The sequence below is a fragment of the Phoxinus phoxinus genome (assembly GCF_949152265.1).
Source record: "Phoxinus phoxinus genome assembly, chromosome: 22".
NCBI lineage: Eukaryota > Metazoa > Chordata > Actinopteri > Cypriniformes > Leuciscidae > Phoxinus > Phoxinus phoxinus.
This window is the reverse complement of record NC_136897.1, coordinates 26408657-26430989: the sequence shown is the minus strand read 5'-3', so window position 1 is coordinate 26430989 and position 22333 is coordinate 26408657. Positions and strand designations below refer to the sequence as shown.

General features: G+C 35.9%; 2 protein-coding genes and 1 long non-coding RNA gene across 4 annotated transcripts in view; 2 read left to right on the top strand and 1 right to left on the bottom strand.

The window, feature by feature from the left end:
* The window catches only part of tas1r3 (taste receptor, type 1, member 3), a 45225-nt gene extending 42041 nt beyond the window's left edge, over nt 1-3184 (top strand). The window contains exons 9-10 of the mRNA XM_079596570.1: nt 1286-1656; nt 2436-3184. Coding sequence (XP_079452696.1) covers nt 1286-1656; nt 2436-3002 — 938 coding nt within the window. The 3' untranslated portion in view covers nt 3003-3184. The remainder of the gene's footprint in view (nt 1-1285; nt 1657-2435) is intronic.
* On the bottom strand, nt 1554-2540 carry LOC306990149. The gene is made up of 3 exons (XR_013795827.1): nt 2433-2540; nt 2275-2349; nt 1554-1661 (listed from the first exon to the last, which is right to left on the bottom strand). It is a non-coding gene; the product is annotated as an uncharacterized lncRNA (long non-coding RNA).
* A 345-nt stretch (nt 3185-3529) lies between the features above and the next one.
* Nucleotides 3530-12011, top strand: odad1 (outer dynein arm docking complex subunit 1). 2 transcript variants are annotated; one of them, XM_079596571.1, is made up of 15 exons: nt 3530-3661; nt 4962-5072; nt 5146-5245; nt 5536-5716; nt 5809-5934; nt 6887-7000; nt 7084-7151; nt 7544-7731; nt 8329-8457; nt 8538-8620; nt 9282-9450; nt 9534-9697; nt 11070-11173; nt 11294-11387; nt 11472-12011. In XM_079596571.1, exons 2-15 carry the CDS (start codon nt 5006-5008, stop codon nt 11559-11561), a joined length of 1677 nt encoding a protein of 558 aa, XP_079452697.1. In that variant the 5' UTR covers nt 3530-3661; nt 4962-5005; the 3' UTR covers nt 11562-12011. The 2 variants fall into 2 exon arrangements, with proteins under 2 accessions (XP_079452697.1, XP_079452698.1); XM_079596572.1 differs by having other exon boundaries at nt 3545-3661; nt 4983-5072.
* The last annotated feature ends 10322 nt before the right edge of the window (nt 12012-22333 follow it).

Below are 22333 nucleotides of genomic sequence, written 5' to 3'. Positions count from 1 at the left end.
CTGAAATTAACTTTTCCATTAAAGGATTAGTTCACTTTAAAAAAAAAAAAATCATGATAATTTACTCACCCCGATGTCATCCAAGATATCCATGTCTTTCTTTCTTCACTCAAAAAGAAATTAAGGTTTTTAAGGAAAACATTCCAGGATTTTTCTACATTTAATGGACTTCAATGGCAGTCCGTTAAATAAATAAATAAATAAAAATATTCCAATGTTCAAAGAAGGTTCAAATGTCCGTCTCAATGCAGCTTTAAAGTCTCGACACGATCCCAGTCGAGAAATAAGGGTCTTATCCAGCGAAACCATCGGTTATTTTCACACTACAAAAATCAATTATATACTTTTTAACCACAAATGCCCGTCGTGTACCACATCTGAGATACGCCATGTATTGTGTACATGTTGGAAAGGTCACACGTCACGTCATCTATCTAAGTTATTTGTCTGTGTACTCCGGTTCAAAAAGGTAGGGAAGGCGAAAAAATATATAATTTTCTCTTCCAACATCTTTTTTTTTCCGTGACTTTTCCAACGTGATGCCGTAATACGTGGCGCATCTCAGAGATGGTACAAGACGGGCATTTGTGGTTAAAAAGTATATATATATATATTATAATTTTTTTAGAAAATGACCGATCGTTTCGCTAGATAAGACTCTTATTTCTCGACTGGGATCGTGTCGAGACTTTGAAGCTGCATTGAGACGGACATTTGAACCTTCTTTGAACATTGGGATACATGGTTGCCATTGAAGTCCATTCTGTGTAGAAAAATCCTGGAATGTTTTCCTCAAAAACCTTAATTTCTTTTCGACTGAAGGAAGAAAGACATGGACATCTTGGATGGCATCGGGGTGCGTAAATTATCAGCAAAACATTTTTTGAAAGTGAACTAAGGGGCAATATTTGCCCACAGGAATTTATTTCCAAGAACATTTTTTTAAATGTTTAACGATGCTTTATTCTGTTCAAAGGTGGAATAATCTCATAATGTTATGAGATTTAGAGCAATTTTAAATATAGCTATTTTTAATAATTGTATAAAATAATTATACAATTAAAACACAGGAACTAAATGCAATTCGCTAAATGCATTTTTGCCCCTAGCACATTCATTTCTGACCCTGTTTTCAATTCATTCTAAACAATCCTAATAGGGCTGTTAATATTTGCTCTGAACATCGCTTTATCTAACATGCCTGTAGCCAATAGAAAATGCATGCATGAGCTCTTTGCCATTTGATGTTGACTGACCTCAATCTGCCTTCTCTTTTGATTTGAAGATGACATCCAGTGTAGATCATGTCCTCGTGGCCAGTGGTCCACCCTACGAAGCACAAGCTGTGTCTATCCCATCTATACTTACCTGGCCTGGAGCAACTATGAGTCAATCGGACTCGTTCTGGGAGGAATTTTGGTGCTAGCATTACATGTATTGGTAGGGGCTGTATTTTTCATGCACAGAGGAACTCCACTGGTGAAAACTGCAGGTGGATTGTTGAGTGGCCTTGCTCTGTTGAGCCTAGCGGGAGAATGTCTAAGCCTGGTGCTGTTCCTGGGTCAGCCGGGAGACGTCGTGTGCCATCTGCAGCAGCCACTAAACGCCTTTTTCCCCACGGTGGCCCTCTCGGTCATTCTGACCATTTCTCTTCAGGTGATCTTTAAAAAAAAAATAAAAGCCATTTTCATTTAATACAATTAAATAAATAATTTAAAAAGTATGTAATAATATGTAATTGCAATATTGATAAAATTTAAATGTACTTTACATCTGTACTTCACAATGCACAATTGACTGTTCGCATAAAGACCCGCCCCCCTTAGTTACTGTCGCTATGCCCGACAAGCTACGCCGCTCTCACACACACACCATGTTCTCACGCAGTGAAAAATACATCGTGGAGCAGAAAGGACACTGACAACACGCTGACAGACAGGACAGACCAGGTTACTTTTCGGTTACTTCTGATATTAAACGTATTAAACAAAGTCTCACCTTTCAAATTTGGTCATTTTTTAAAAATAAATTTAAACAATAAATACCGTTTTGTGGCTCTTTAATGTGTCTGTCAGATCGCTGTAGAGCCTCAGTTAAAGATGCTCGTGAACCGATCATCTCTTCCTTCTAGTTCATTAGCATCAAATAAACAGTACAGTTTACAACTGTACACTCCGCTTCTCAAGTTCAAATCCTCCCATGTTAATCTACTAACTCTCCTAACTGCTTTGTCCGACAAAATGGCGGATGGCGAAGTATGATTGGTCAGATCACCTGTCAATCAAGCTCCCTGCGAAGGGTCAATTGTGTGATAAGTCATCACTTGAGGTTCAGTGTAAAATCTGAGTCCTGAAATAAAACCAAATAGCACTGTATTAAAACAAGAAATGCAAAAAAATAAATAAAACAATCTACTGCCTTCTTTTACTTACCAGATTGTGTGCGTGACAGAGTTCCCTGAAAAGTCTCCAGATCACCTGGAGAACCTACGAGGACGAGGAAGCTGGTTTGTGATTCTGGGATGTTGCGGGCTCCAAGCGGGACTGTGCGGTTGGTACGCCCGAGAAGGTCCCTCCCTGACCCATTACGTGGCCAATCTGGAGGTGAACTATGTGAAAACTTTTCTGCGTTGCCCAGTGGAGCCCATGTTAAACTTCGGCTTGATGCTCGGTTTCAATGTTCTTCTGGCACTGATTTCATTTATGGCCACCTTCATGGCTCTAAAGCCGCCAGGACAGTACAACCTGGCTAGAGATATCACCATCTCCACCTTGATTTACTGTGTAATGTGGGTGATGTTCATTCCCATCTACACAAGTCTAAATGATAAAGAGAAGTCTATTGCTCAAGTAGGAGTAAGTTTACTTAGTAACATGGGGCTGTTAGCGGCCTATTTCTTCCCTAAATGCCACCTGTTGGTCAAACACCCAGATCTCAACACAGATGATCACTTTCGTACATTTTTAGAAGGGGTCCCACCAACACCACCTGAAGGAAGCTAAAAACAATTGCTAAATTGTTAATATTATTATTATTGGGCTCTATGGTATACCCGATTACGATTGGTCAATCATTGTAGTTTGTGGTCAAATATTTTTGTATAATGATCCTTATGATCCCTTTCTTACTTAGTTCTCACTTAAAACATTTTCACGTCAATCAACATTTACATTTATCTGGTAGTACGCAGTCATCTGCTATAATAATAGCATTATGTTTTATTTATATATATATATAGTATATATATATAAACACAGACACATATATATATATATATATATATATATATATATATATATATATATATATATACATATATATATATATATATATATATATATATATATATATACAAACACACACACACACACACACACAATGACTTTTAATAAAATCAATAATTAGGCTATTGTCAAATAGTTCAGATTATTTGTTATTTCTTGTATGACTACTGATCCTTTCAAATGCTTCATTTGAATTAAAGACAAAACATGAATAAATCTGAAACGAAGTCTCTTCCATTCATTTCATTGCTCTCGTGTTTGTGAGAAACAGCGCCCGCTGTGGATCGTTTTTCCTTAGAGACAGTTGCTAACAACTTTGTCCAAAGGGGAGGAAGACATGTCAAATAAAACCACCTGAAGAGTGATAACAGTACAAGGTAAGATAAGCCTTTATTTACCTCAACATATTGTACTGTTATCAGAGGCAGCGATTGCCTAACTAATAAAATAAAGCTGTAGGCCTATGTCAAAACTAAGTAACGTTAGCATTATTTAAAAATGTGATATTTTTTATCAAAGCTTGACTAACGTTAACGTTAGTCAGCTAACGTAAGTTAACTCTTCTCGATTAACGTTACATAGCACCATCATTGAGTCAGATTAATATAATTGTAAATTATTCATAAATATAAATGTTAAAACATTGTTGTAATGGGGGGTTGGGTAGTTGGTTGTCTTGTCTGTGTAGCTAACGTTAAGTTACGTTAGAAACATTTATAGTAAACAAATACTGCGGTACTATAGGGAACGTGAATTATTGAGATAACATGGAACATGAATAACTTACGTAACGTTATAACTTACATTCTGGAACTGAATGATTAACGTTAACTTACGTTAACTTAACGTTACCTATTCTATTCATATTTGATAACATTGTGGTATTTACTACTCCAAGGTAACGTTAACGTTACTCCAAAAAGAACCATGGTAACAGGCGTACATTACCAAAGTAAGTTATAAGCCCAAAAGCGTGGTGATACTGGTAATTTCAGTTAAGTTAGTGATCATAATTTTATACACTATTTATACTGCTGTGTTGTGTTAGAAACGATGCATAGGCCTAGTCACTCACATAAGTCTTGATGGAAAATCAGACGTCACCATCGCGTTCACCGTTGAATATTCGTCTTTTTCGTTGTGCTCTTCTTCATCTTTGATTAGGTATTCATCCATAAACTCTAAATTCGTTTTTAAAAAATATATATTTCATTTCTTGAAAGGCCTCTGGATTTTTGTATTTGACGAATCGATTGCTACTCACGCCAAAGAGGCTGTGCGCATGTCCGGGTGATGATCAAGTTTTTGGCAAATTCAATTCAATTCAACAATTTTACAATGTCAATGAATCAAATCTTTAATGTTCCTAACATGATGATAAACGTTTTACATGTACTTTTAACGCAATATATACACCAAATTATTTTATATTCTCTGTATAATAAATAATGATACACATCATGTCATTTTCTAAACAATGGTATACACCCAGTATTTTAAAGGGTTTTGGAGAGTTTTTTGTTGTTGTTAAGTTGCTGGCAAAAAATAAATAAATAACTTTTTACAAATCATATATGGAATTGGTGACCTTGGTGTTTTTTTTTTTTTTTTTTTACTTAAGTTTTGTCTTTATTATTTATAATACAAAGCTTTGTTTTGTTCTGCACCTGTTGTTAGCCCAGTGTTTTGTGACTATAGTCATCATCTTTATCATCATCATCATGCCTCGTGGAAGATCAGCAACCAGTGCCCTCTCTGACAGCAGTGACTTGGAATTTGATGGAATCGGTATGCAAATGAAAAATTGTTATTGATAATTAAGATGAACAATGTTCTCATGCAACCAGCTGTTTGTGTCCAGCTGAGACAGAGATTGAAAAACTGCAGAGACAGTTTCGTATAACGGAGGGGGATCGGCAGGCCTACAGCATCCAGTCACAGGAAAAAATTCGCAAACAGCGGTCAGTGCCATAAAACACTTTCAGGAGTTTAATTAAGTCTATTGGTTTAACTGACAATGACAAAACTTATCATAAATATTATATTTATTCTAAAAATTGTGCAAAAAATAAATAAAAAGCATTCTTTTTCTTTTAGGAGTAGGATTAGGATTTGTCATTAGAAGCCTATCTAATGTCCTCATGATGTTTTACCCAGCAATGTTGCATTATGTACATCCATTGCATTGTGTCTTGCATGGAATGTGTGTTTGAGCCTATTTAGTTTGTTGTGTGTGCGTGTTTGTCCGCAGCCAGGAGATTTCTAAGCTGCGTGAGGAACAGGGGGAGTTGCTTCGTGTGCTCGAGTGCCAATCGCATAGAAAGAACGACAATCAGGACACTGACGGTATCCAAACTCTGCTGGAGCAACGAAACACGCTGGAGGATCAACTAGAGAATGAGAGACAGACCCAAACACAGATGGAACAGGAGGTGCATATATGTCTAATTACTCAACTTTGGCACATACAGTAACACACTGTGTTGGTGCTACAGATGTTTATTTGCATGCATTCTGTTTGAAGATCATGAATATGGAGAAAAGGCTGGTGGAAGTGAAAAGAGGAGAGATCACGGCTTCCCAGAGTCACACGTCTCAGGCCCGCCAGACTCAGAAGGCCACACGCACCCTGGAGAACAAACTGGACCGGGTAAACAGAGAATCAAACATTTTACTAGAAAGTAATATTCAGTTGGTAGTCATATACAATTTCACCGCTAGATGGGAGTAATTCCTAAACAGTGTAGCTTTAAATTAATCACCTCAATCGGTCCTTTTAAAATTTCGATTGGATTGGAAGGGGTGGTAAAGACCTGAAATAAGGGGTGCTGAAGATGCTGAGATCATGTTGACAACATGAATATAATGCAGAATATGGATGGTCAAAAACAGAAATTAAGACATTTTTAGGAAAAAAATCCTTAGTAATACCTCCATAGTAATATGTTTTTCATTTGACGTAAGTAGATTGAAACAGTGGCCAGAAATACACCTACTATATGCGAGTTCATCATTTGTGTTCTGTTGTGCATTGTATGTGAATAATGGCAGTAAAAATAACCACAATTCTTATAATGAAAATTGCAAATGAAAAGGGAGGTTTGCTTGTGTCATGTAAACATCTTACTGCGATTAAGTCCTTACTCTAATGATTGGAAATAATCACATTATTGGTACATATATAAACATAGTCATAGACATTAGTCAGGTGGACACCATATTGAATTTAACACGGATGAAAATGAGGCAGTGCAAATTGGTGTCTGGTTGAAGACATGCTGTTTTGGGCGGTAAATAATGGCTCAAATATCAGTAAATTTACGCGCAAATCTTATTAAATCACCTTGCATGATTCATTTAAATACTCTCCTCCCATAAATACTGCGGGTGAAAGGGAAACTCCTACAAATGCATATGCAATAATGTCAGCCGCAAAAATAACCCTGTCCACGCCTTCTCAGTGATCATTTTACAGTGCGTGTCTTTAGTGAATCCTGACAGTAGTTTTTTAACGCCAAAAGAGGGTTTGCGCTGGCGAAAGCTGTTAATAAATATGGCCCCTAGTGTGTGCATGAACTTTTTTCCCCTTGTTGTCCCTGCAGGCTCTTATTCGGTTTAACGAACAGCTGACAAAGAACAGCCAGCTCAGAGAAGAGCTCGAGACACTCCGCATGGAGCGCGTCCGATTCCAGCAGCTGCATCGCAGACTGGAGAAGGTTGGGCGTTCTGGGTGTTAAATGGGTTTGAGGGATGCAGTGATTGAACACAGTTCAAACAAGTGCTGTTGTCTTTCTTTCAGGTATTGCAAGATGTTCGTAAGGATATTGGTGAAGTTATCGACATGTCAACCACAGCTTATGATGTGAGGTAAGAGAGATACTTTGAGATTTTGCTTTGCTTATACAAAGTTACCAAAATCATGAAAACGTTTTTAAAAAATTCTGTTTTAGTTTTTTATTTATATCCAGTAATGTTTGTGCTTCTATTTCAATTAATAAGGCAACATTTCTAATGTTTTTGTTTTAGTTTTTAATCAACGATAATAGCCCTGCCTCCAATATAAACATAATTCATAAATGAAATATTATTGGTTAATATTATTCTTACCCTCTCTTAAATGCAAAAGGTTTCCCAACCACTTTTAACATTGAAAAATTGCAATAAAGAGTTATTATTTAGTATGGTATTACACATTGCTCCACCCTCTATACATGTTTTGGACATTTGTAGCCGGTTCTATTTATATGTGTGTGTTTAAGAGAGGAGGCACAGACCAAAATTACCATGATGAAGGAGAAGGCGATAAAGGATTTTGCGCAGTACTCAGCTGAGATGAAGGAGCTGGAGAGAGTCATCGCTCATGAACGCAGACTCAAAGAGTTCATGACCACCAAGAGTAACGAGAGAACCGCCATGGATGATGGACAGGAAATGAGACGTAGACAAGGTCAGAGAGCAATATTTGTAACCATGAATTGTTGTTGGTTAAATTGTGTGCACTACCGTTCAGAAGTTTGGGATCAGTAATATAAAAATAAATACAAAGTTCTGTCATGAATCTCTAGATGGCGCAGGCTGAAAGATCTTTATCTCTGTTCGCAATCACATCATTAACTATTGGGCACATCTGATTGGTTCCTGCTGTATCAGTAGCCAATGAGATCGCTGCTCAACCTTCAAATACTTGGTCAGCATTTGCTGTAGCAGTTGCAGTGTGCTTTCAGAAACCCTCCACCTTCCCCAGCTCCACCTGTATAGATCAGCTACGGCTAATTCATGTATACTGTGTTGTACAGCAGCAGAATTTCTTCCTCACAGCAGTGTGTGTGTGTGTGTGTTGGCAGTAACAAGTCCTGTACTTGCTCTGCAGCAACATTGTCATTATTTGTAATTTTAATTTTAATTTAATGCATCTTTGCTGATTAAAAATATAATTTACTTTTTTAAAAATCTTTTTTAGGCTCCATAACAGACTGATTGATTAATTGATTATAAATCCAGCTATTTATTTGGCTGAAAAGTAACCAATGTGTGCTGATGGCAGAGATGAAGGAGCAGAGGAGGGCAGACGCCGGAGAGGAGACGTTTGACACTCTGGAGGAGGTTTTCCAGCGGATCAAGAGATTGACTGGGGAAGATAATTTGAAGATGTTGGTTACCAATTTCATTCAGGGTGAGCTTTATGTTTTCTGTTTTGTGCCAACAAATGACTGCAATGTGTTATGCTACAACTCTTTATGTTTTTTTTAACAGTTGAGGACAAGAACTTTGCTCTTTTCAACTTTGTGAATGAACAGAACATAGAAGCGGAGAGACTGAGAGAGCAAATCCATCAGGTCAGTGTGGGAATCACAGAACTAGTCAAATAAAGACCCAAAACATACATATTGTTCGCAAGATGAACTGATCATTTAATATAAATACATGATGAGGAAGGACAGTTTAGTCCCCTCCACATTTTGTGAGATAATGATTTAAGTTTCATTAGGTTTATTTCGCTAATCAGCTGTGCAAAGGCGTTTATTTTATTTTTTTAATTTATTTACTATTATAGTATTTATATTATATAGTATAGTATTTATACTATAATATTCTGTTTTAGTGAAGTTTCTTATGTGATTGTCATTTTTATTATATTTAGTTTTTTTCTGTTTAGCTTTATTTTCTTTTTATTTAAGTTTTAGTTATAGTAATTTTAGAACTTCAACTTCAACTTTTTTTCAGTTGTCAAAGCAACATTTATAATTGAAGTTTTTTAAGTTTTAGTTTTTCATCTAATATTTATTTTAATGAATTAATTTTAAGCTTTATTTCACTTAATGAAAACTATTTTAATAGTTTTAGTTTTAGTTAATAATAACAACACTTAAAGACAAAGCAAAAGCCTGTGCCAACCTGGGCTAAATGAACATGCAACATCCATAATGTTATTCATATTCACATTTTAATAAAGACTCAACTGTAGGAATCCATTTGTTTGTGTTGATTCTGTTCCAGATTGAAGAAGAGATGAAGCGGTTACACATGAAAGGTGTCCAAAAGGAACAGGAAAATCAGGTGGCGTTAAAAGAGTTGATGGATCTACAGCAAGAGTGTGAGACACAAGCTCAAAAGTATGAAGCCCAGGCCGATGACATCAGCAATATCCTTGATCAGATCAAAACAGGTACTGGTAAAATCACCCAAGCATGCGTTAGCATAACCACGTGGACGTTCTTACACACAAAAGCTGTGTTGATGTCATTCTAGGGACAGACAGTGTGTTCAATAAGATTGACTGCGACCGAACACTGGTGGTAGACATGCTGGGCTCTTCCTCTGGGATCAGAGACAGTAATATCATGACGTACCTCAGCCTGGTGGAGCAGAGGACCAGTGAACTGCTCACCATCCAGGCCTTCATTAATTCTAAGGTACAGAAAAGACCAGAATGTACCAACAGTGTATTTCATAGGCAGTGTCCAAAATCGCCCCCTATAGCCTTAAATAGGGCACTGTTTGAGTGGACATTTGTAGTGCACTTATTCAATCCCACAATGCACCGTGATAACGAGTGTACAACTGATGTATGCTCATGGCTAGAGAATAGAATACCTATGATGCACTGTGAATCCCCGTGTCTGACCAGAAGAGGGCGCAGCAACTAAATCATCCATCGATCTATTTTCCAAACTGCTGGTCCAATGTGGATACAGAGTAATATCATAAATTCCTTTTTAAATGATTATTAAATTGTTTAATTAAGGTTTATACATGACACAGAGTTCAAGATAAATATTTTCATCTTATTACTAGAGCTGCCAGTTTGCTAAGTTTCAAATGACTATTAAACATCAAGCACAAACGATGCAAAACGGCAGCCTTTCCGGCACACTCAGTGTCCGAATTCACTCACTCGTTTTCATTCACTCCTTCAACTCGACTATATTAGTGGATTGATGTAGGGAATAGTGAATGTGATTTTGAACACAGCCATGGTGTTAAAGCAATTTTTTGTTGCTTTTAACAACATTAAACAAGCAATACAAAGCCGGGCGTTTTACTATGGTAAAAAATCAATAAAAAATCTGCATTTCTGGTCAAATACAATTAGATTATCACCGAAAATAATTTGACTTGTACCTTAGTTTGTAAAAACGGTGTAGAATACTCTTAAAATAGTCTAAAGGGCATCCATTGTACTCTAAACTTAACTTATTTACGTCAGAGTATTAGTATCTGTTATTATTGGTGCTTAATTATTAATACTGGTTATTATTATTATTATTATCATCAATAATTGTTTTTCATTATTAATATTTTTGTAGAAACCATGATACATTGTTTTCAGGATTCTTTGATGAATAGAAGGATCAATGAACAGCATTAATTTGAAATAGAAATCTAATGCGTCCTTGGTCAATAAAAGTATTAATTTCTTCTTACTTAGGCCCAAACTTTTGAATGGTAGTATCACGGTTTCTATTAAAATATTAAGCAACAAAAACTGTTTTCAACATTGAGAACAATCAGAAATGTTTCTTGAGCAGCAAATCGGCACATTGGAATGATTTCTGAAGAATCATGTGACACTGAAGACTGAAGTAATGATCGCAGGAATAAATTACATCTTAAAAATGTATTAAAATAGAAAACAGTGCTTTTAAATTGTAATAATATTTCACTGTGTTTCTGTATTTTTGATCAAATAAATGCATCCTTGATAAGTATAAGAAACTCCTTTCAAAAAAATCTGACTTATTCTGAACTGCTGACCAGTAATGTAACTGTAATGTAAATAAATAGGACCTGGAGAAGAGTTACGACCTGAAGGAGGTCGCTCAGTTCCTGCTGGGTCAGAAACCAGACGTGCTGAGACACGCAGAGATCGTTCAGCCGCCCGTTACCAGGTGAGAGAAGCTTCTCATACAGTGTGTTGAGCTATCGACACACAGTCTATGGAGATAAAACAAAAGTACTGACTTTATTTTTGTTAATATATGCTCCTGGTCTTATTGTGCACGATTCAGGCATGATTATGAGGCCGAGGACTCTTCTCTCACAGATGAGGAGGATCGACCTTTGACCCACAAAGAACTCCATCAGCATGTTATGATGAGCAGTGTAAGGCACACAGAATAGCTCTTTCCCATTCAGATTTATTCGGTTTGCATTAGTTACATGGTGTTTGTGGGTTTTCTGTCGCAGGTCGTGCGTAAAGACGAGTCTCTGCGTGCAGGAGGAGGCAAAGATGTGAAAGCCACTAAGAGCAGCAGACGGCGTGCGCTGGAGCCTTAAGACACACTCTGGTCTTCTAATAAAATAAAATGATATATAGGCTATAAATCTTTTTCAGCTCTATTCAAACATGCTTAATAGCTATCTTGCTAGATTATACCTAGATCATTTATTCTGTTATTATTCACTCATTAACCCATATGCTGTTCTATGGAACAAATGTTAAGAGTTTGGAATGACATGAGGGTTAGTAAATAATGTCATTTGATGAACAGTTCCTAACAACAAACAGAAGAGGGCAGAATTTAGTCAAAGTAAGTGAGTCAGTTAGATCTCAGAACTCCCACAATGCCCTCATGTCTCATGTTTACAGTATATTTGACTAAATAAAAACAAAAACAAAATCCCTTGTACTCAATTCTTTGTTTTGTTTAATAACGCATCTAGTGGTCACATACTTTTGTGTTTACCATGTCTTCTATTTAAGAGTGACGGCAATAAAAGTTTGGCAAAACAACAATTTCCAGGTATTGTGTTTTAAACTTTTATCAGACATCAGATCATTTTAGCAAATCTATTTTGGAGACTATTTATCTTAATTGCTATATTATGACAGATTGGTCATTATTTCAGCAATAAGGCACTTGAGGTCATGTTATATTATTAATATATAGTCAAATTGGACACAACAACCAGGAGTTTTTAACCCTTTAAACCATAAGTGCATATAAGTGCTATTGACCAATCAGTATCAGAGACTGGAAATATATGATTTGTAGCCTATAATAATAATAAAAAATAGTGCAATATTTTAAATATTATAATTCTTACTTTACATTTAATTGTTAATTTTAGAAGCAGGGAATACTGGAGGGTATGAAGATGTCATCGGCCACCACCACTACAAATATTGTATTATACATAATTGTGTGCTTATTCTCTACAAAATATTCTGTTTGTAGTATTAATTCGATGGGGGATAAAAAGAAATCTTAACCCTTGAAGTATTTGTGTCTCTTTTGATGCCAGTGTGGCTTTAAATACGCTCTCTTCTTCATTCTGTGAACACAAACTCGCACAGATAATGCATCAGACGCAACTCAAGATGGAAGTTTAGATGCTTTGAAATTCGACCCCTTTTTAACCCCCTCCATTTGCTGCAAAATGTTTTGTGCACACGGCCCACCGGGTTACCATGGCAACGCCCCCCCCTCCTTATCATTTCCTCATACTAGCAAAGGCTCGCTCTCGCCCACACTGCAAAACAAGCAGCCAATCAGAGAACACGCTGACACAAAGAGATACACTGACAGGGTTGCCAAGTCCGCTGTTTTCCCGCGAAATTGAGCCACTTCTCTAAACTGTTGTCCCCTGGGATTAAAGTTTAACCTATTGCATAGATTATATTTTTCTAAAATGCTTGTATTGAAATATTTCATATTTACCCAATGATAAAACTGTAAAATATTAAGTTTTGTTAAGTTTGGCCACTGGTAGCCTAGATATCCTTTGAGCTGTGTCTATGACCGCTACTATAGTGGTTTTCATTTTATATAACATTGACTGTAAAATAAGTATTTTATTTATGGGAATGGCATAATCAGATTTTTTTAAATCAATTTGGTATTTTTTTATTTTTTTTGTAACGCAGACCTGGCAACCCTGACTACTACAACTTAGCCATTTACTATCACTTCTTATCTCATCCTTCCTCTGCTCTTTTTTCTTCCCAGGATGTATTTATGTTCCTTCCTGTCCATCTTACTTATTCATGCATTTGTAGTGTTTGCAAATGCAATTAAACTTTGGTAACTGGTCCTGCACTGCTTGTTTTACAGACATAAATTCTCAAATTGTGAAGCTTTTTGAGGAAAGGTTTTCCAAGTAATCAGACTAGAAGTGGGCAGCGTAGTTTAAACCGCGTTGTTTGTTTGTTTTTAATGTTTATATGTGATTTCTTGCTGAGAGTCAATGTATTAATTGTCTTATTGCTGTCAAACTATGTGCACTTTTATGGACTTACAAAAAGGTGCACTCAAACACACCAGACGCGTTCATTCACCGTTATCTTCACCACCCAAACTCGCCCATATCCTGTTCATTTTTCTCTGTCTATCTTGACTCTCCAGCCCTCGTAAACACATCCTGTTAGTCATTCACTTCACACACTCCTTTTTTATCAAATGTTTTTCATTGTCTGGCTACATCTGTTTTTTTTTTATCACATGTGTTATTCTGAAGTGACATCTACCAAACAACTAGATTTTTGCATTTTTTTTTTATAGTGGTCACTAGTGCATTGCTGTGCCGTTGCTAGGGTGTTGCTATGCAGATGCCAAGCTCTTCTAAATGGTTTTAAGTGTATTGCTATTCCGTTGCTAGTGGGTTCTAAGTGGTTTCTATAGTGTTGCTATGCAGATGAAGCTCTTCTGGGTGGTTTTTAGTGCGTTGCTATGTCATTATAGGGTGTTGCTATGCATATGCCAAGCTCTTCTGAGTGGTTTTTAGTGTTGCTATACTGTTGCTAGTGGGTTCTAAGTTGTTTCTAGAGTGTTGCTATGCAGATGTTAAGCTCTTCTGGGTGGTTTTTAGTGCGTTGCTATGTCATTGCTAGGGGGTTGCTGTGTAGGTGCTAATCTATTCCAAGTGGGTTTTTTTATTACATTGCTATGATATTGGGTTCTAAGTGGTTACTAGAGTGTTGCTATGCAGATGTTAAGCTCTTCTGGGTGGTTTTTAGTGCGTTGCTATGTCATTGCTAGGGGGTTGCTGTGTAGGTGCTAATCTATTCCAAGTGGGTTTTTTTATTACATTGCTATGATATTGGGTTCTAAGTGGTTACTAGAGTGTTGCTATGCAGATGTTAAGCTCTTCTGGGTGGTTTTTAGTGCGTTGCTATGTCATTGCTAGGGGGTTGCTGTGTAGGTGCTAATCTATTCCAAGTGGGGTTTTTTATTACATTGCTATGATATTGGGTTCTAAGTGGTTACTAGAGTGTTGCTATGCAGATGTTAAGCTCTTCTGAGTGGTTTTTAGTGCTAAGCCATTGCTAGGGGGTTCTGGGTTGTTAACTAGGTTGTTGCTATGCAGATGCTAATCTTTTCTGGGTGTTTTTAGTTTGTTACTCTGCCATTACTAAGGTGTTGCTATGCATACGCTCTTCTGGGTGTTTTTATTGGATTGCTATGCCGTTGCCATGGATTCCACACATACCAGATGTGGGCCGGATCTGGGCCGACACTATGTTGCTGCCTGGGTCTAATCTAGGGGGTTGCTGGGATGTTGCTATGCAAATGCTAAGTGTTTTTAGTGCATTGCTATACTGTTGCTAGGGGGTTTTGAGTGGTTGCTAAGGCGTTGTTTTGCAGAAGCAAAGTGACTTACTAGCCCAAGAGGGGGAACAAAATCTATCTGCAAGTTTCCAAACTATGTTCACTTAAAAAAAGTTGTATAAACAAAGTTTAATATTTTAAATCTACCCCTAGATATGAATAGTAATGCTGATAATTCATTAATAAACACCATGAGACTTTAGACCCCAGGTTTTTGATTGAGTTCTAAAACTAAAACAATACACTAAAGTTATAAACTTTATGAGGGTGCAATTATAGGTTACTTCCTTGTGGTTTGTTCCTGAAGGCTGCGTTCTTTGCCGCCAGATCTTATGACTGATATTGTACTGTACTCTCTTTACACCTTTATAAGGTCTCTCTCTCTCTCTCTCTCTCTCTCTCTCTCTCTCTCTCTCTCTCTCTCTCTCTCTCTGTGTTTATTTTTCTTGGCAGAATTCCAAGTATTTTCTTCCTTCTCTCCATCCACAAATTGCATTCCCAGAGGCCCTCCCCCGATTCTGATTGTGTTGTTAGGCAACCTGAGATCTTGCGCTGACCTGACCAATCAGGAGCTTTGTTTGTTTTTAAATGTGAGAATTCTAGTTCTAAAAAAAAAAACGTTTGCTTTTGCACCTATTTTTAGAACCTTTAGGTCTGTGATGAAACATTAAATGCCCTCTTACAACGTGATTAAGGCAGAACTACTGTGATTATGTTAATGTGGTTATGCTCATAATTAGAGTAAACATAATCACAGTGGAGTGCGCATTTTACACACAAAGATACAGTGTAATCACATTTTTCCCACTCTGACCAAAGTACACATGCGCTAATGACGGATGACGTGTTACATTCATGCACGGGTTTGAAAACATGAAACAGACGAAGTCACACAAATCTAATTTTTGTTGCCTGTCTGAACAACAAAGCCTAATTTTAAATGGGTTCCAGCTGTCACCATACATGCAAGCTCTGCTGTTAGCTCTATTTGCATGATCCAATATCATTCATATGTGGAATATCATGTTGGTTTTGATGAGGAGAAGAAAAGCATTGAATGCCGGATTAATAAGTTCTCAAGGAACAGGTTGCATTTGTTTAGTTTTTGAATATGCCATCAGTTTCCTATCAATCACATGCCACTAGATGGTGATAATAACAGCCATGGGCGAATGGAGAAGGAAAGCTGCTGTTGCTAGGTGATCCGTCTGCACCTGTTCGTCATGTTACATGGCTGTTCATCACTAATGCTGTCTGCGTTCATCTGACCACTTTTATTCTTCAGTCATATTTGCACTGAAAGAGCTCATTCGGTGGTGAATATAGACGCATAGTACAACAGTACACTCTAAAAAATAACCCAATTTTGGGTCAAATATGGACAAACCCAAACGTTGGGTTAAAAATGTAATTTAAAAATTTAACCCAATTTTGTTTCAACACAATTTTGGGTCAAATATGGACAAACCCAGCCATTGGGTTAAATTTTTAAATTACATTTTTAACCCAACGTTTGTCCATATTTGACCCAAAATTGGGTTATTTTTTAGAGTGTTATTATTTTGAACTGTTTTTATTTAACTTTTCTTATAAACAGAGCACTGTTACCTTACACTCTAAAAAATGCTGGGTTGTTTCACCCAATTTTGGGTAAAATATGGACAAACCCAGCCATTGGGTTACATTTTTCAATTACATTTTTAACCCAATGTTTGGGTTTGTCCATATTTTACCCAAAATTGGGTTGAAACAACCCAGCATTTTTTAGAGTGTACATTTACATAGAATATTAATCATGTAAAGTAAATAAATGAGTAATAAACAAAAATAAAGTTAAAATAAATAAACAAATCCTGCAGTATTTTTTTTTTAAATGATTATGATATGTCTTGTATGCTAAGTGTTTGGAAAATATATCAGGAATAAGGTAAACCCGAGCACAAGGACGTGTGAATCATAACTGCACCTCATAATTAAGAAAACTATTAAAGCACTCTAAAAAAAATGCTTGTTTCAACCCATGTTTTGGTCAAACATGGGTTGAAACAACCCAGCATTTTTTAGAGTGAATTATTTTATTTTTATACTGACGTTAATGATTAAAAATGAAGGTTATTTTATGATCTTTTTCATTCTTAGGATTTTTAGCATTGATTTTTGTGACAATTAAGGACATTCTCTCATTATATTCTACTACCGTTTAAACTGTACAGTATTAGTATTAATTTATCTAGATTTAAAATGAATGTGTTAGAGTAATGGTACACTCTAAAAAAATGCTGGGTTGTTTCAACCCAATTTTGGGTCAAATATGGACAAACCCAGCCGTTGGGTTACATTTTTAAATTACATTTTTAACCCAATGTTTGGGTTTGTCCATATTTGACCCAAAATTGGGTTGAAATAACCCTGCATTTTTTTAGAGTGTACATCACCATTGAAAATAATGGGAATGCATACAGTAATGAAACTTAATTCTCATCTTTAAAAAGCATAAATTATCTTAAGATGAGATTCTCATCAGCCTCAAGTTTGGACCTCGTTCTTTTCTTTCTGTTCTCAAACCAGCATCAATTCAAACTTCTTGTTGATTAGACCTGTAAAACAGAAAACCGTCTCTTGACTTCTCTATCTCTACTTCTGCTTTGCAGTTGTTAAATGTTTTATATGTACAGGTACAAGCTTCTCAGATTTGGAGGATGCATCATGTCTGATCGGAGAGGCTGTTAAAACTGGCCATGAAACGGTTAACCAGAACCCAGCCCCCGACTCGAGCTCTAATTACTTTCATCCAGTCCTGTAAGGAAGTGTGTTTGTGAAAGATTAGCCCTTCTTGACCGTGCATGTGTGCAGGGTTTCGATCTGCGCCCTCGTTTGAGAAGCCATTGGTTTATCAATCACCATGAAATGCATATTTACAGATCCTGTTCCTTCCCGTCTGTCTTTGTTCTCTCCTCTGTCTCTGTTTCTACATCTTTTTCGAGCTGCTGTCCCTCCCCCAGTCGGTCCGCCATGTTTCTGTCTCTTGTCTCATGCAGATGGTTCTTTGTTGAAGCCTCACAAAGGGGCTGAGGTCAGTGTGGCCTAAAACACACGCATAAACCCCATCACATCAACTTTAGCTGCTCCATGGCTCTCTCTCACATTGCATTTGCCATTGATCGCTACTTTTGGTGTTTGCTAACGCAAGCGTCACTTTAAGCAAACTCTTGACCCAACTAAACTTTGCCGTGTGACTCGTTCTGCAGCGCTTGTGCTCAAAGCATGTGTATTGTTAAGCAGAGATGTGCTATTACTTTTCAAAATGCCTGGACTGACATTGAAGGCTTGTCTTGAAGCCTCTAAAAAGGATCAACATGATAAAAACTTTGCTGAATAAAAACTGTTGTACACAATGATAGTTTATACTAAAAAATGCTGGGTTGTTTTAACCCAATTTTGGGTCAAATATGGACAAACCCAACCATTGGGTTACATTTTTAAATTGCCTTTTTGATCCAACGTTTGGGTTTGTCCATATTTGACCCAAATTTGGGTTAAAACAACCCAGCATTTTTTAGAGTGTAAGTAAAAGGCCTTTTGGTGTAATTGTAAAAACATCAGTTTGTGGTTCACGTGCCTTTTTGCTGTGACATCTTTATTGATTTTTAGTAAATGTAAGAATAGCTTTAATATTATTAGTTATATTTTAAGATGAACACTTACTGGACTGAAACCATAGAAAAAATCATATAATAAAGCTATTTTTTTACTTTAAAAATGTTATTTAAAATATATATATCAAATATCATCAGGCATTGTTTTCCACTGCATTATAAGTTTTGCTTCCCACAATAAAAAGCTTTGATTATAAAACTAAGCATTTAAATGTCATCTTACTCAGACTAATATATAATAATATTTATATGAATACTGTTATAAAGATTTACATTACAAGCTTTCAATTTAATCTTACTTTTGGCCATATAAATATCATAGCACCAAATTGCATATTTTTTAGCCTCAGAATTAAAGTGCTTTCCTCTTCGAGTATGAGCTTCATATTCTCCTATATCATATGAGCAATAAAACATGTTTATAAAATATGATTAGCAAAAAAAACACTTTTTAAAATGTTTTTTTTTTCTAAAGCTTAAGAAAAATATTTTATTATTATTTCATATTTCGGGTTAAAATACCTGTTTCATAAATAGTTTCATTTTCATCTGCACATTTAGAGACTATATAATATATTGAAAAGATATTGTTTATATAAGACTTGAAACTTTTCTTGCGGTCAAACTCAGATTGATAGATTACCATGGAACAGACTATAGGTTTTTTTTTTTTTAAAGGTGGGCTATTTATATCTTTTTATATCTTGATACGCTTTCTTAAAAACACAGTGTTCATGTAAAAACAAAACAAAACAAAAAACATTGACAACAATGATGATGATCTGGATGAAAAAGAGGATTTTCTGCACATTTCACCAACTGACTGTGAGGTTAGCAAAGGCAAACAAACAACATTCACATATTTCTTCAGAAAGTGTAAACAGTTTATCTGTTGTAAGGCTCCAGTAGAAAGGATTGATGAAACGATTTGATATATTGTATGTACAGTATGTGATGTTTGCACACTGGGCAATAACTTCTGAGCAGCTCTGACTGTGTATAAAGACGTCTTTGTCCTCTAAAAAACGAATGTGTACATGGCAGCTCTTGTGGGTTGCATTTAGGATTAGCTCAACACTGCATCTGCCAGTGTTTCTCTGGAAAACTGAGCAAATCCATGCAGTTTGCACAGATTTTAATTGGTAAAGTATGGTTATCTCTTTGTATGTTTGAACTTGCATCCGTCCCAAATCAAATCCAATGGGGAAAAAATATCAGCTGCCGCTTGAAGAAGGAAATGCTAATGTGCCATCTGGATTATTGGCCATTTGTTTAATTCCCTTGTGCAAGATCATCTGCTGCAAAAGAAACAGATCTGCAAGCATGACACCTCACTGGTTACCACTGTAATGACTGTGTTTAACATACATTAGGCATCCACATCATGCAGGGACATGACGACTTGGTTCCAGACCGCCTTCATTTTGACTACGACCTGCTAAGACCTGCAGACCGCTGGGAACCGCCGAGGAGTGGCTTCAGCCTCGTCTCGGCGATCATCACAGGTAACGAGGAATTATGGGAGGGAACTGGGAACCAGAAGACCCTCCCTGCGCTGAAAGAATGGAAATTTCCACTAGAGCAAGTCATCAAGTCTTGACCGTATTGGTTATTATGCAGCAGAATTGGTAAAACTGCATCTTTCGTTCAGATTGAAATCAATTGCGTTACGCTATATTGGACAAAAGTTTGGAATTTCTTTATGTTGTTGAAAAAAGTATCGGTCACACTTTAATTTAAGGTGTCTGTGTTACAGTGTAAATATACATGTAAGTATTGAGTAATATTAATTAACTACACTGTAAAAAAATATTTTCATGATTTGTTTTCACAACTTTTTATCTTTTGTCTAATCAATTTCGATAACTAATGTGTGAAGATAACATACTATTTTGAGTTTCTGTTTATTAAATTGAGTTCGTTGTAATTAAAATTTTGAGTTAATACAATGAAGAATCATTGTATTAACTAAAACATTTTATTACAACGAACTCAACAATTTTAGGCAACAAGGTAACTTGCTTTTTTAAGTTAAACCAACATATTTTTTTTTTTACAGTGTACATGTACGATTAGGATTTGGTTACATGAAATTATGCATAATTTATTGTTATTACTAAGTACATGTAACATATGTAACAAGGACACTGTAAAATAAAGTGTTACCAAAGTATCTTCTGCTCACCGAATTGAAAATACAGTAAAATTAATAATATTGTGAAATATATATTTTTATATAAAATATTTTAAAATGTAATGTATTCCTGTGATCAAAGCTGAATTTTCAGCATCATTACTCTAGTCTTCAGTGTCACATGATCCTTCAGAAATCATTCTGATATGATGATTATTATTTCTGATTATTATCATCAGTGTTGAAAACAGTTTTGCCGTTTCATGTTTTTGTGGAATCCTTGATAAAAAAAAAAATCAGGATTCTTTGATGAATAGAAAGTTTAAAAGAACAGCATTTATTTGAAGTATAATTTTTTGTAACATTATAAATGCCACTTTTGATCAATTCAATGCATCCTTGTTAAATAAAAGTAAAAATAATCTTGTTAAATCATCTTTCTTACTCCAGTTCTAAATTGTAGTTTATCACAGTTTACACAAAAATATAAATTTTGATTATATTAATAAATGTTTTAATAAATCAGTGATTTCTTAAGGATCATGTGACACTGAAGTCAGGAGTAAATGATGAAAATTCAGCTTTGATCACAGGAATAAATTACATTTTTAAATAGATTCACAAAGAAAACTGTTATATTAAATTCTAATAATATTTCACAATTCACTGTAAAAAAATATTTTCATGATTTGTTATGGACTGCAAATGGTAAATTTTTACTTTTTACAACTTTTTATCTTTTGTCAAATAAACTTCGATAACTAATGTGTGAAGATAACATACTATTTTGAGTTTCTGTTTATTAAACTATTCTTCTTCATTTTAATTACAACAAACTAAAATTTTTGCAACTTGCTTTTTTAAGTTAAACCAACATTTTTTTTTTTTTTACAGTGTGTTTCAAACATTTTTCAGCCTTGGTGAGCAGAAGAGACTTATTTCATACACATTATAGAAAAAAATCCTTATTAATCCAAACTTATAACGGTTTAGTCATTTGAACAGCACCGAACCCTAATGTAACTCATATTGTGCACTGCATGAATGATGCTTGTTGAAATTATAGTCAGACTATATGATTGTAGCCTAACAATAAAATGTGCACACAAAAACATTACCTTAACTGCCCTTGCTCTGTAATTCATTCATCTACATCTTGTAGTCTTTGTTATGTTAACTGGCAGACCAGTGGACACACTTACTGGAGTACCCAGCATGCCTCATTGAGTGTCACTATTCAGGACGGGGGGGCAAATTGGCCACATTCCACAGCATCATGCCCTGTTAGAAAGCCTGCGCTTGGAGAGAGGACACAAAGGACTGACCCTGGAGTTTTACTGTGTGCACACAGAGCCTGAACGAGAGACGCAAATAAAATTTGCTGGACAAAAGTGCAGGTTAAATGTGGCCATGTCTGATTGTAATTGATTCATGCAGATTATTTGCGTCATTAATAGTGTGTGCTGTAAAAATTCACAACGTTTTGTTTCCAACAAACTAAACTTGTCAATGTTCAAATATCTGTATATTGAAGAAAGAAAAAAATGCATTGTTTTGTATTGTATTGTATTGATGCAAAATGCTCTTTTGGTCCTTTGCTGATTTTCACCAGGTACATGCACAGGCATGAGAAAGCATTTGAGAGTGTTAAGGGTTACCGCTGTTCAGGACAAAAGCGCACAGTTGGAACACCGAGCCCTCCCTTGGATT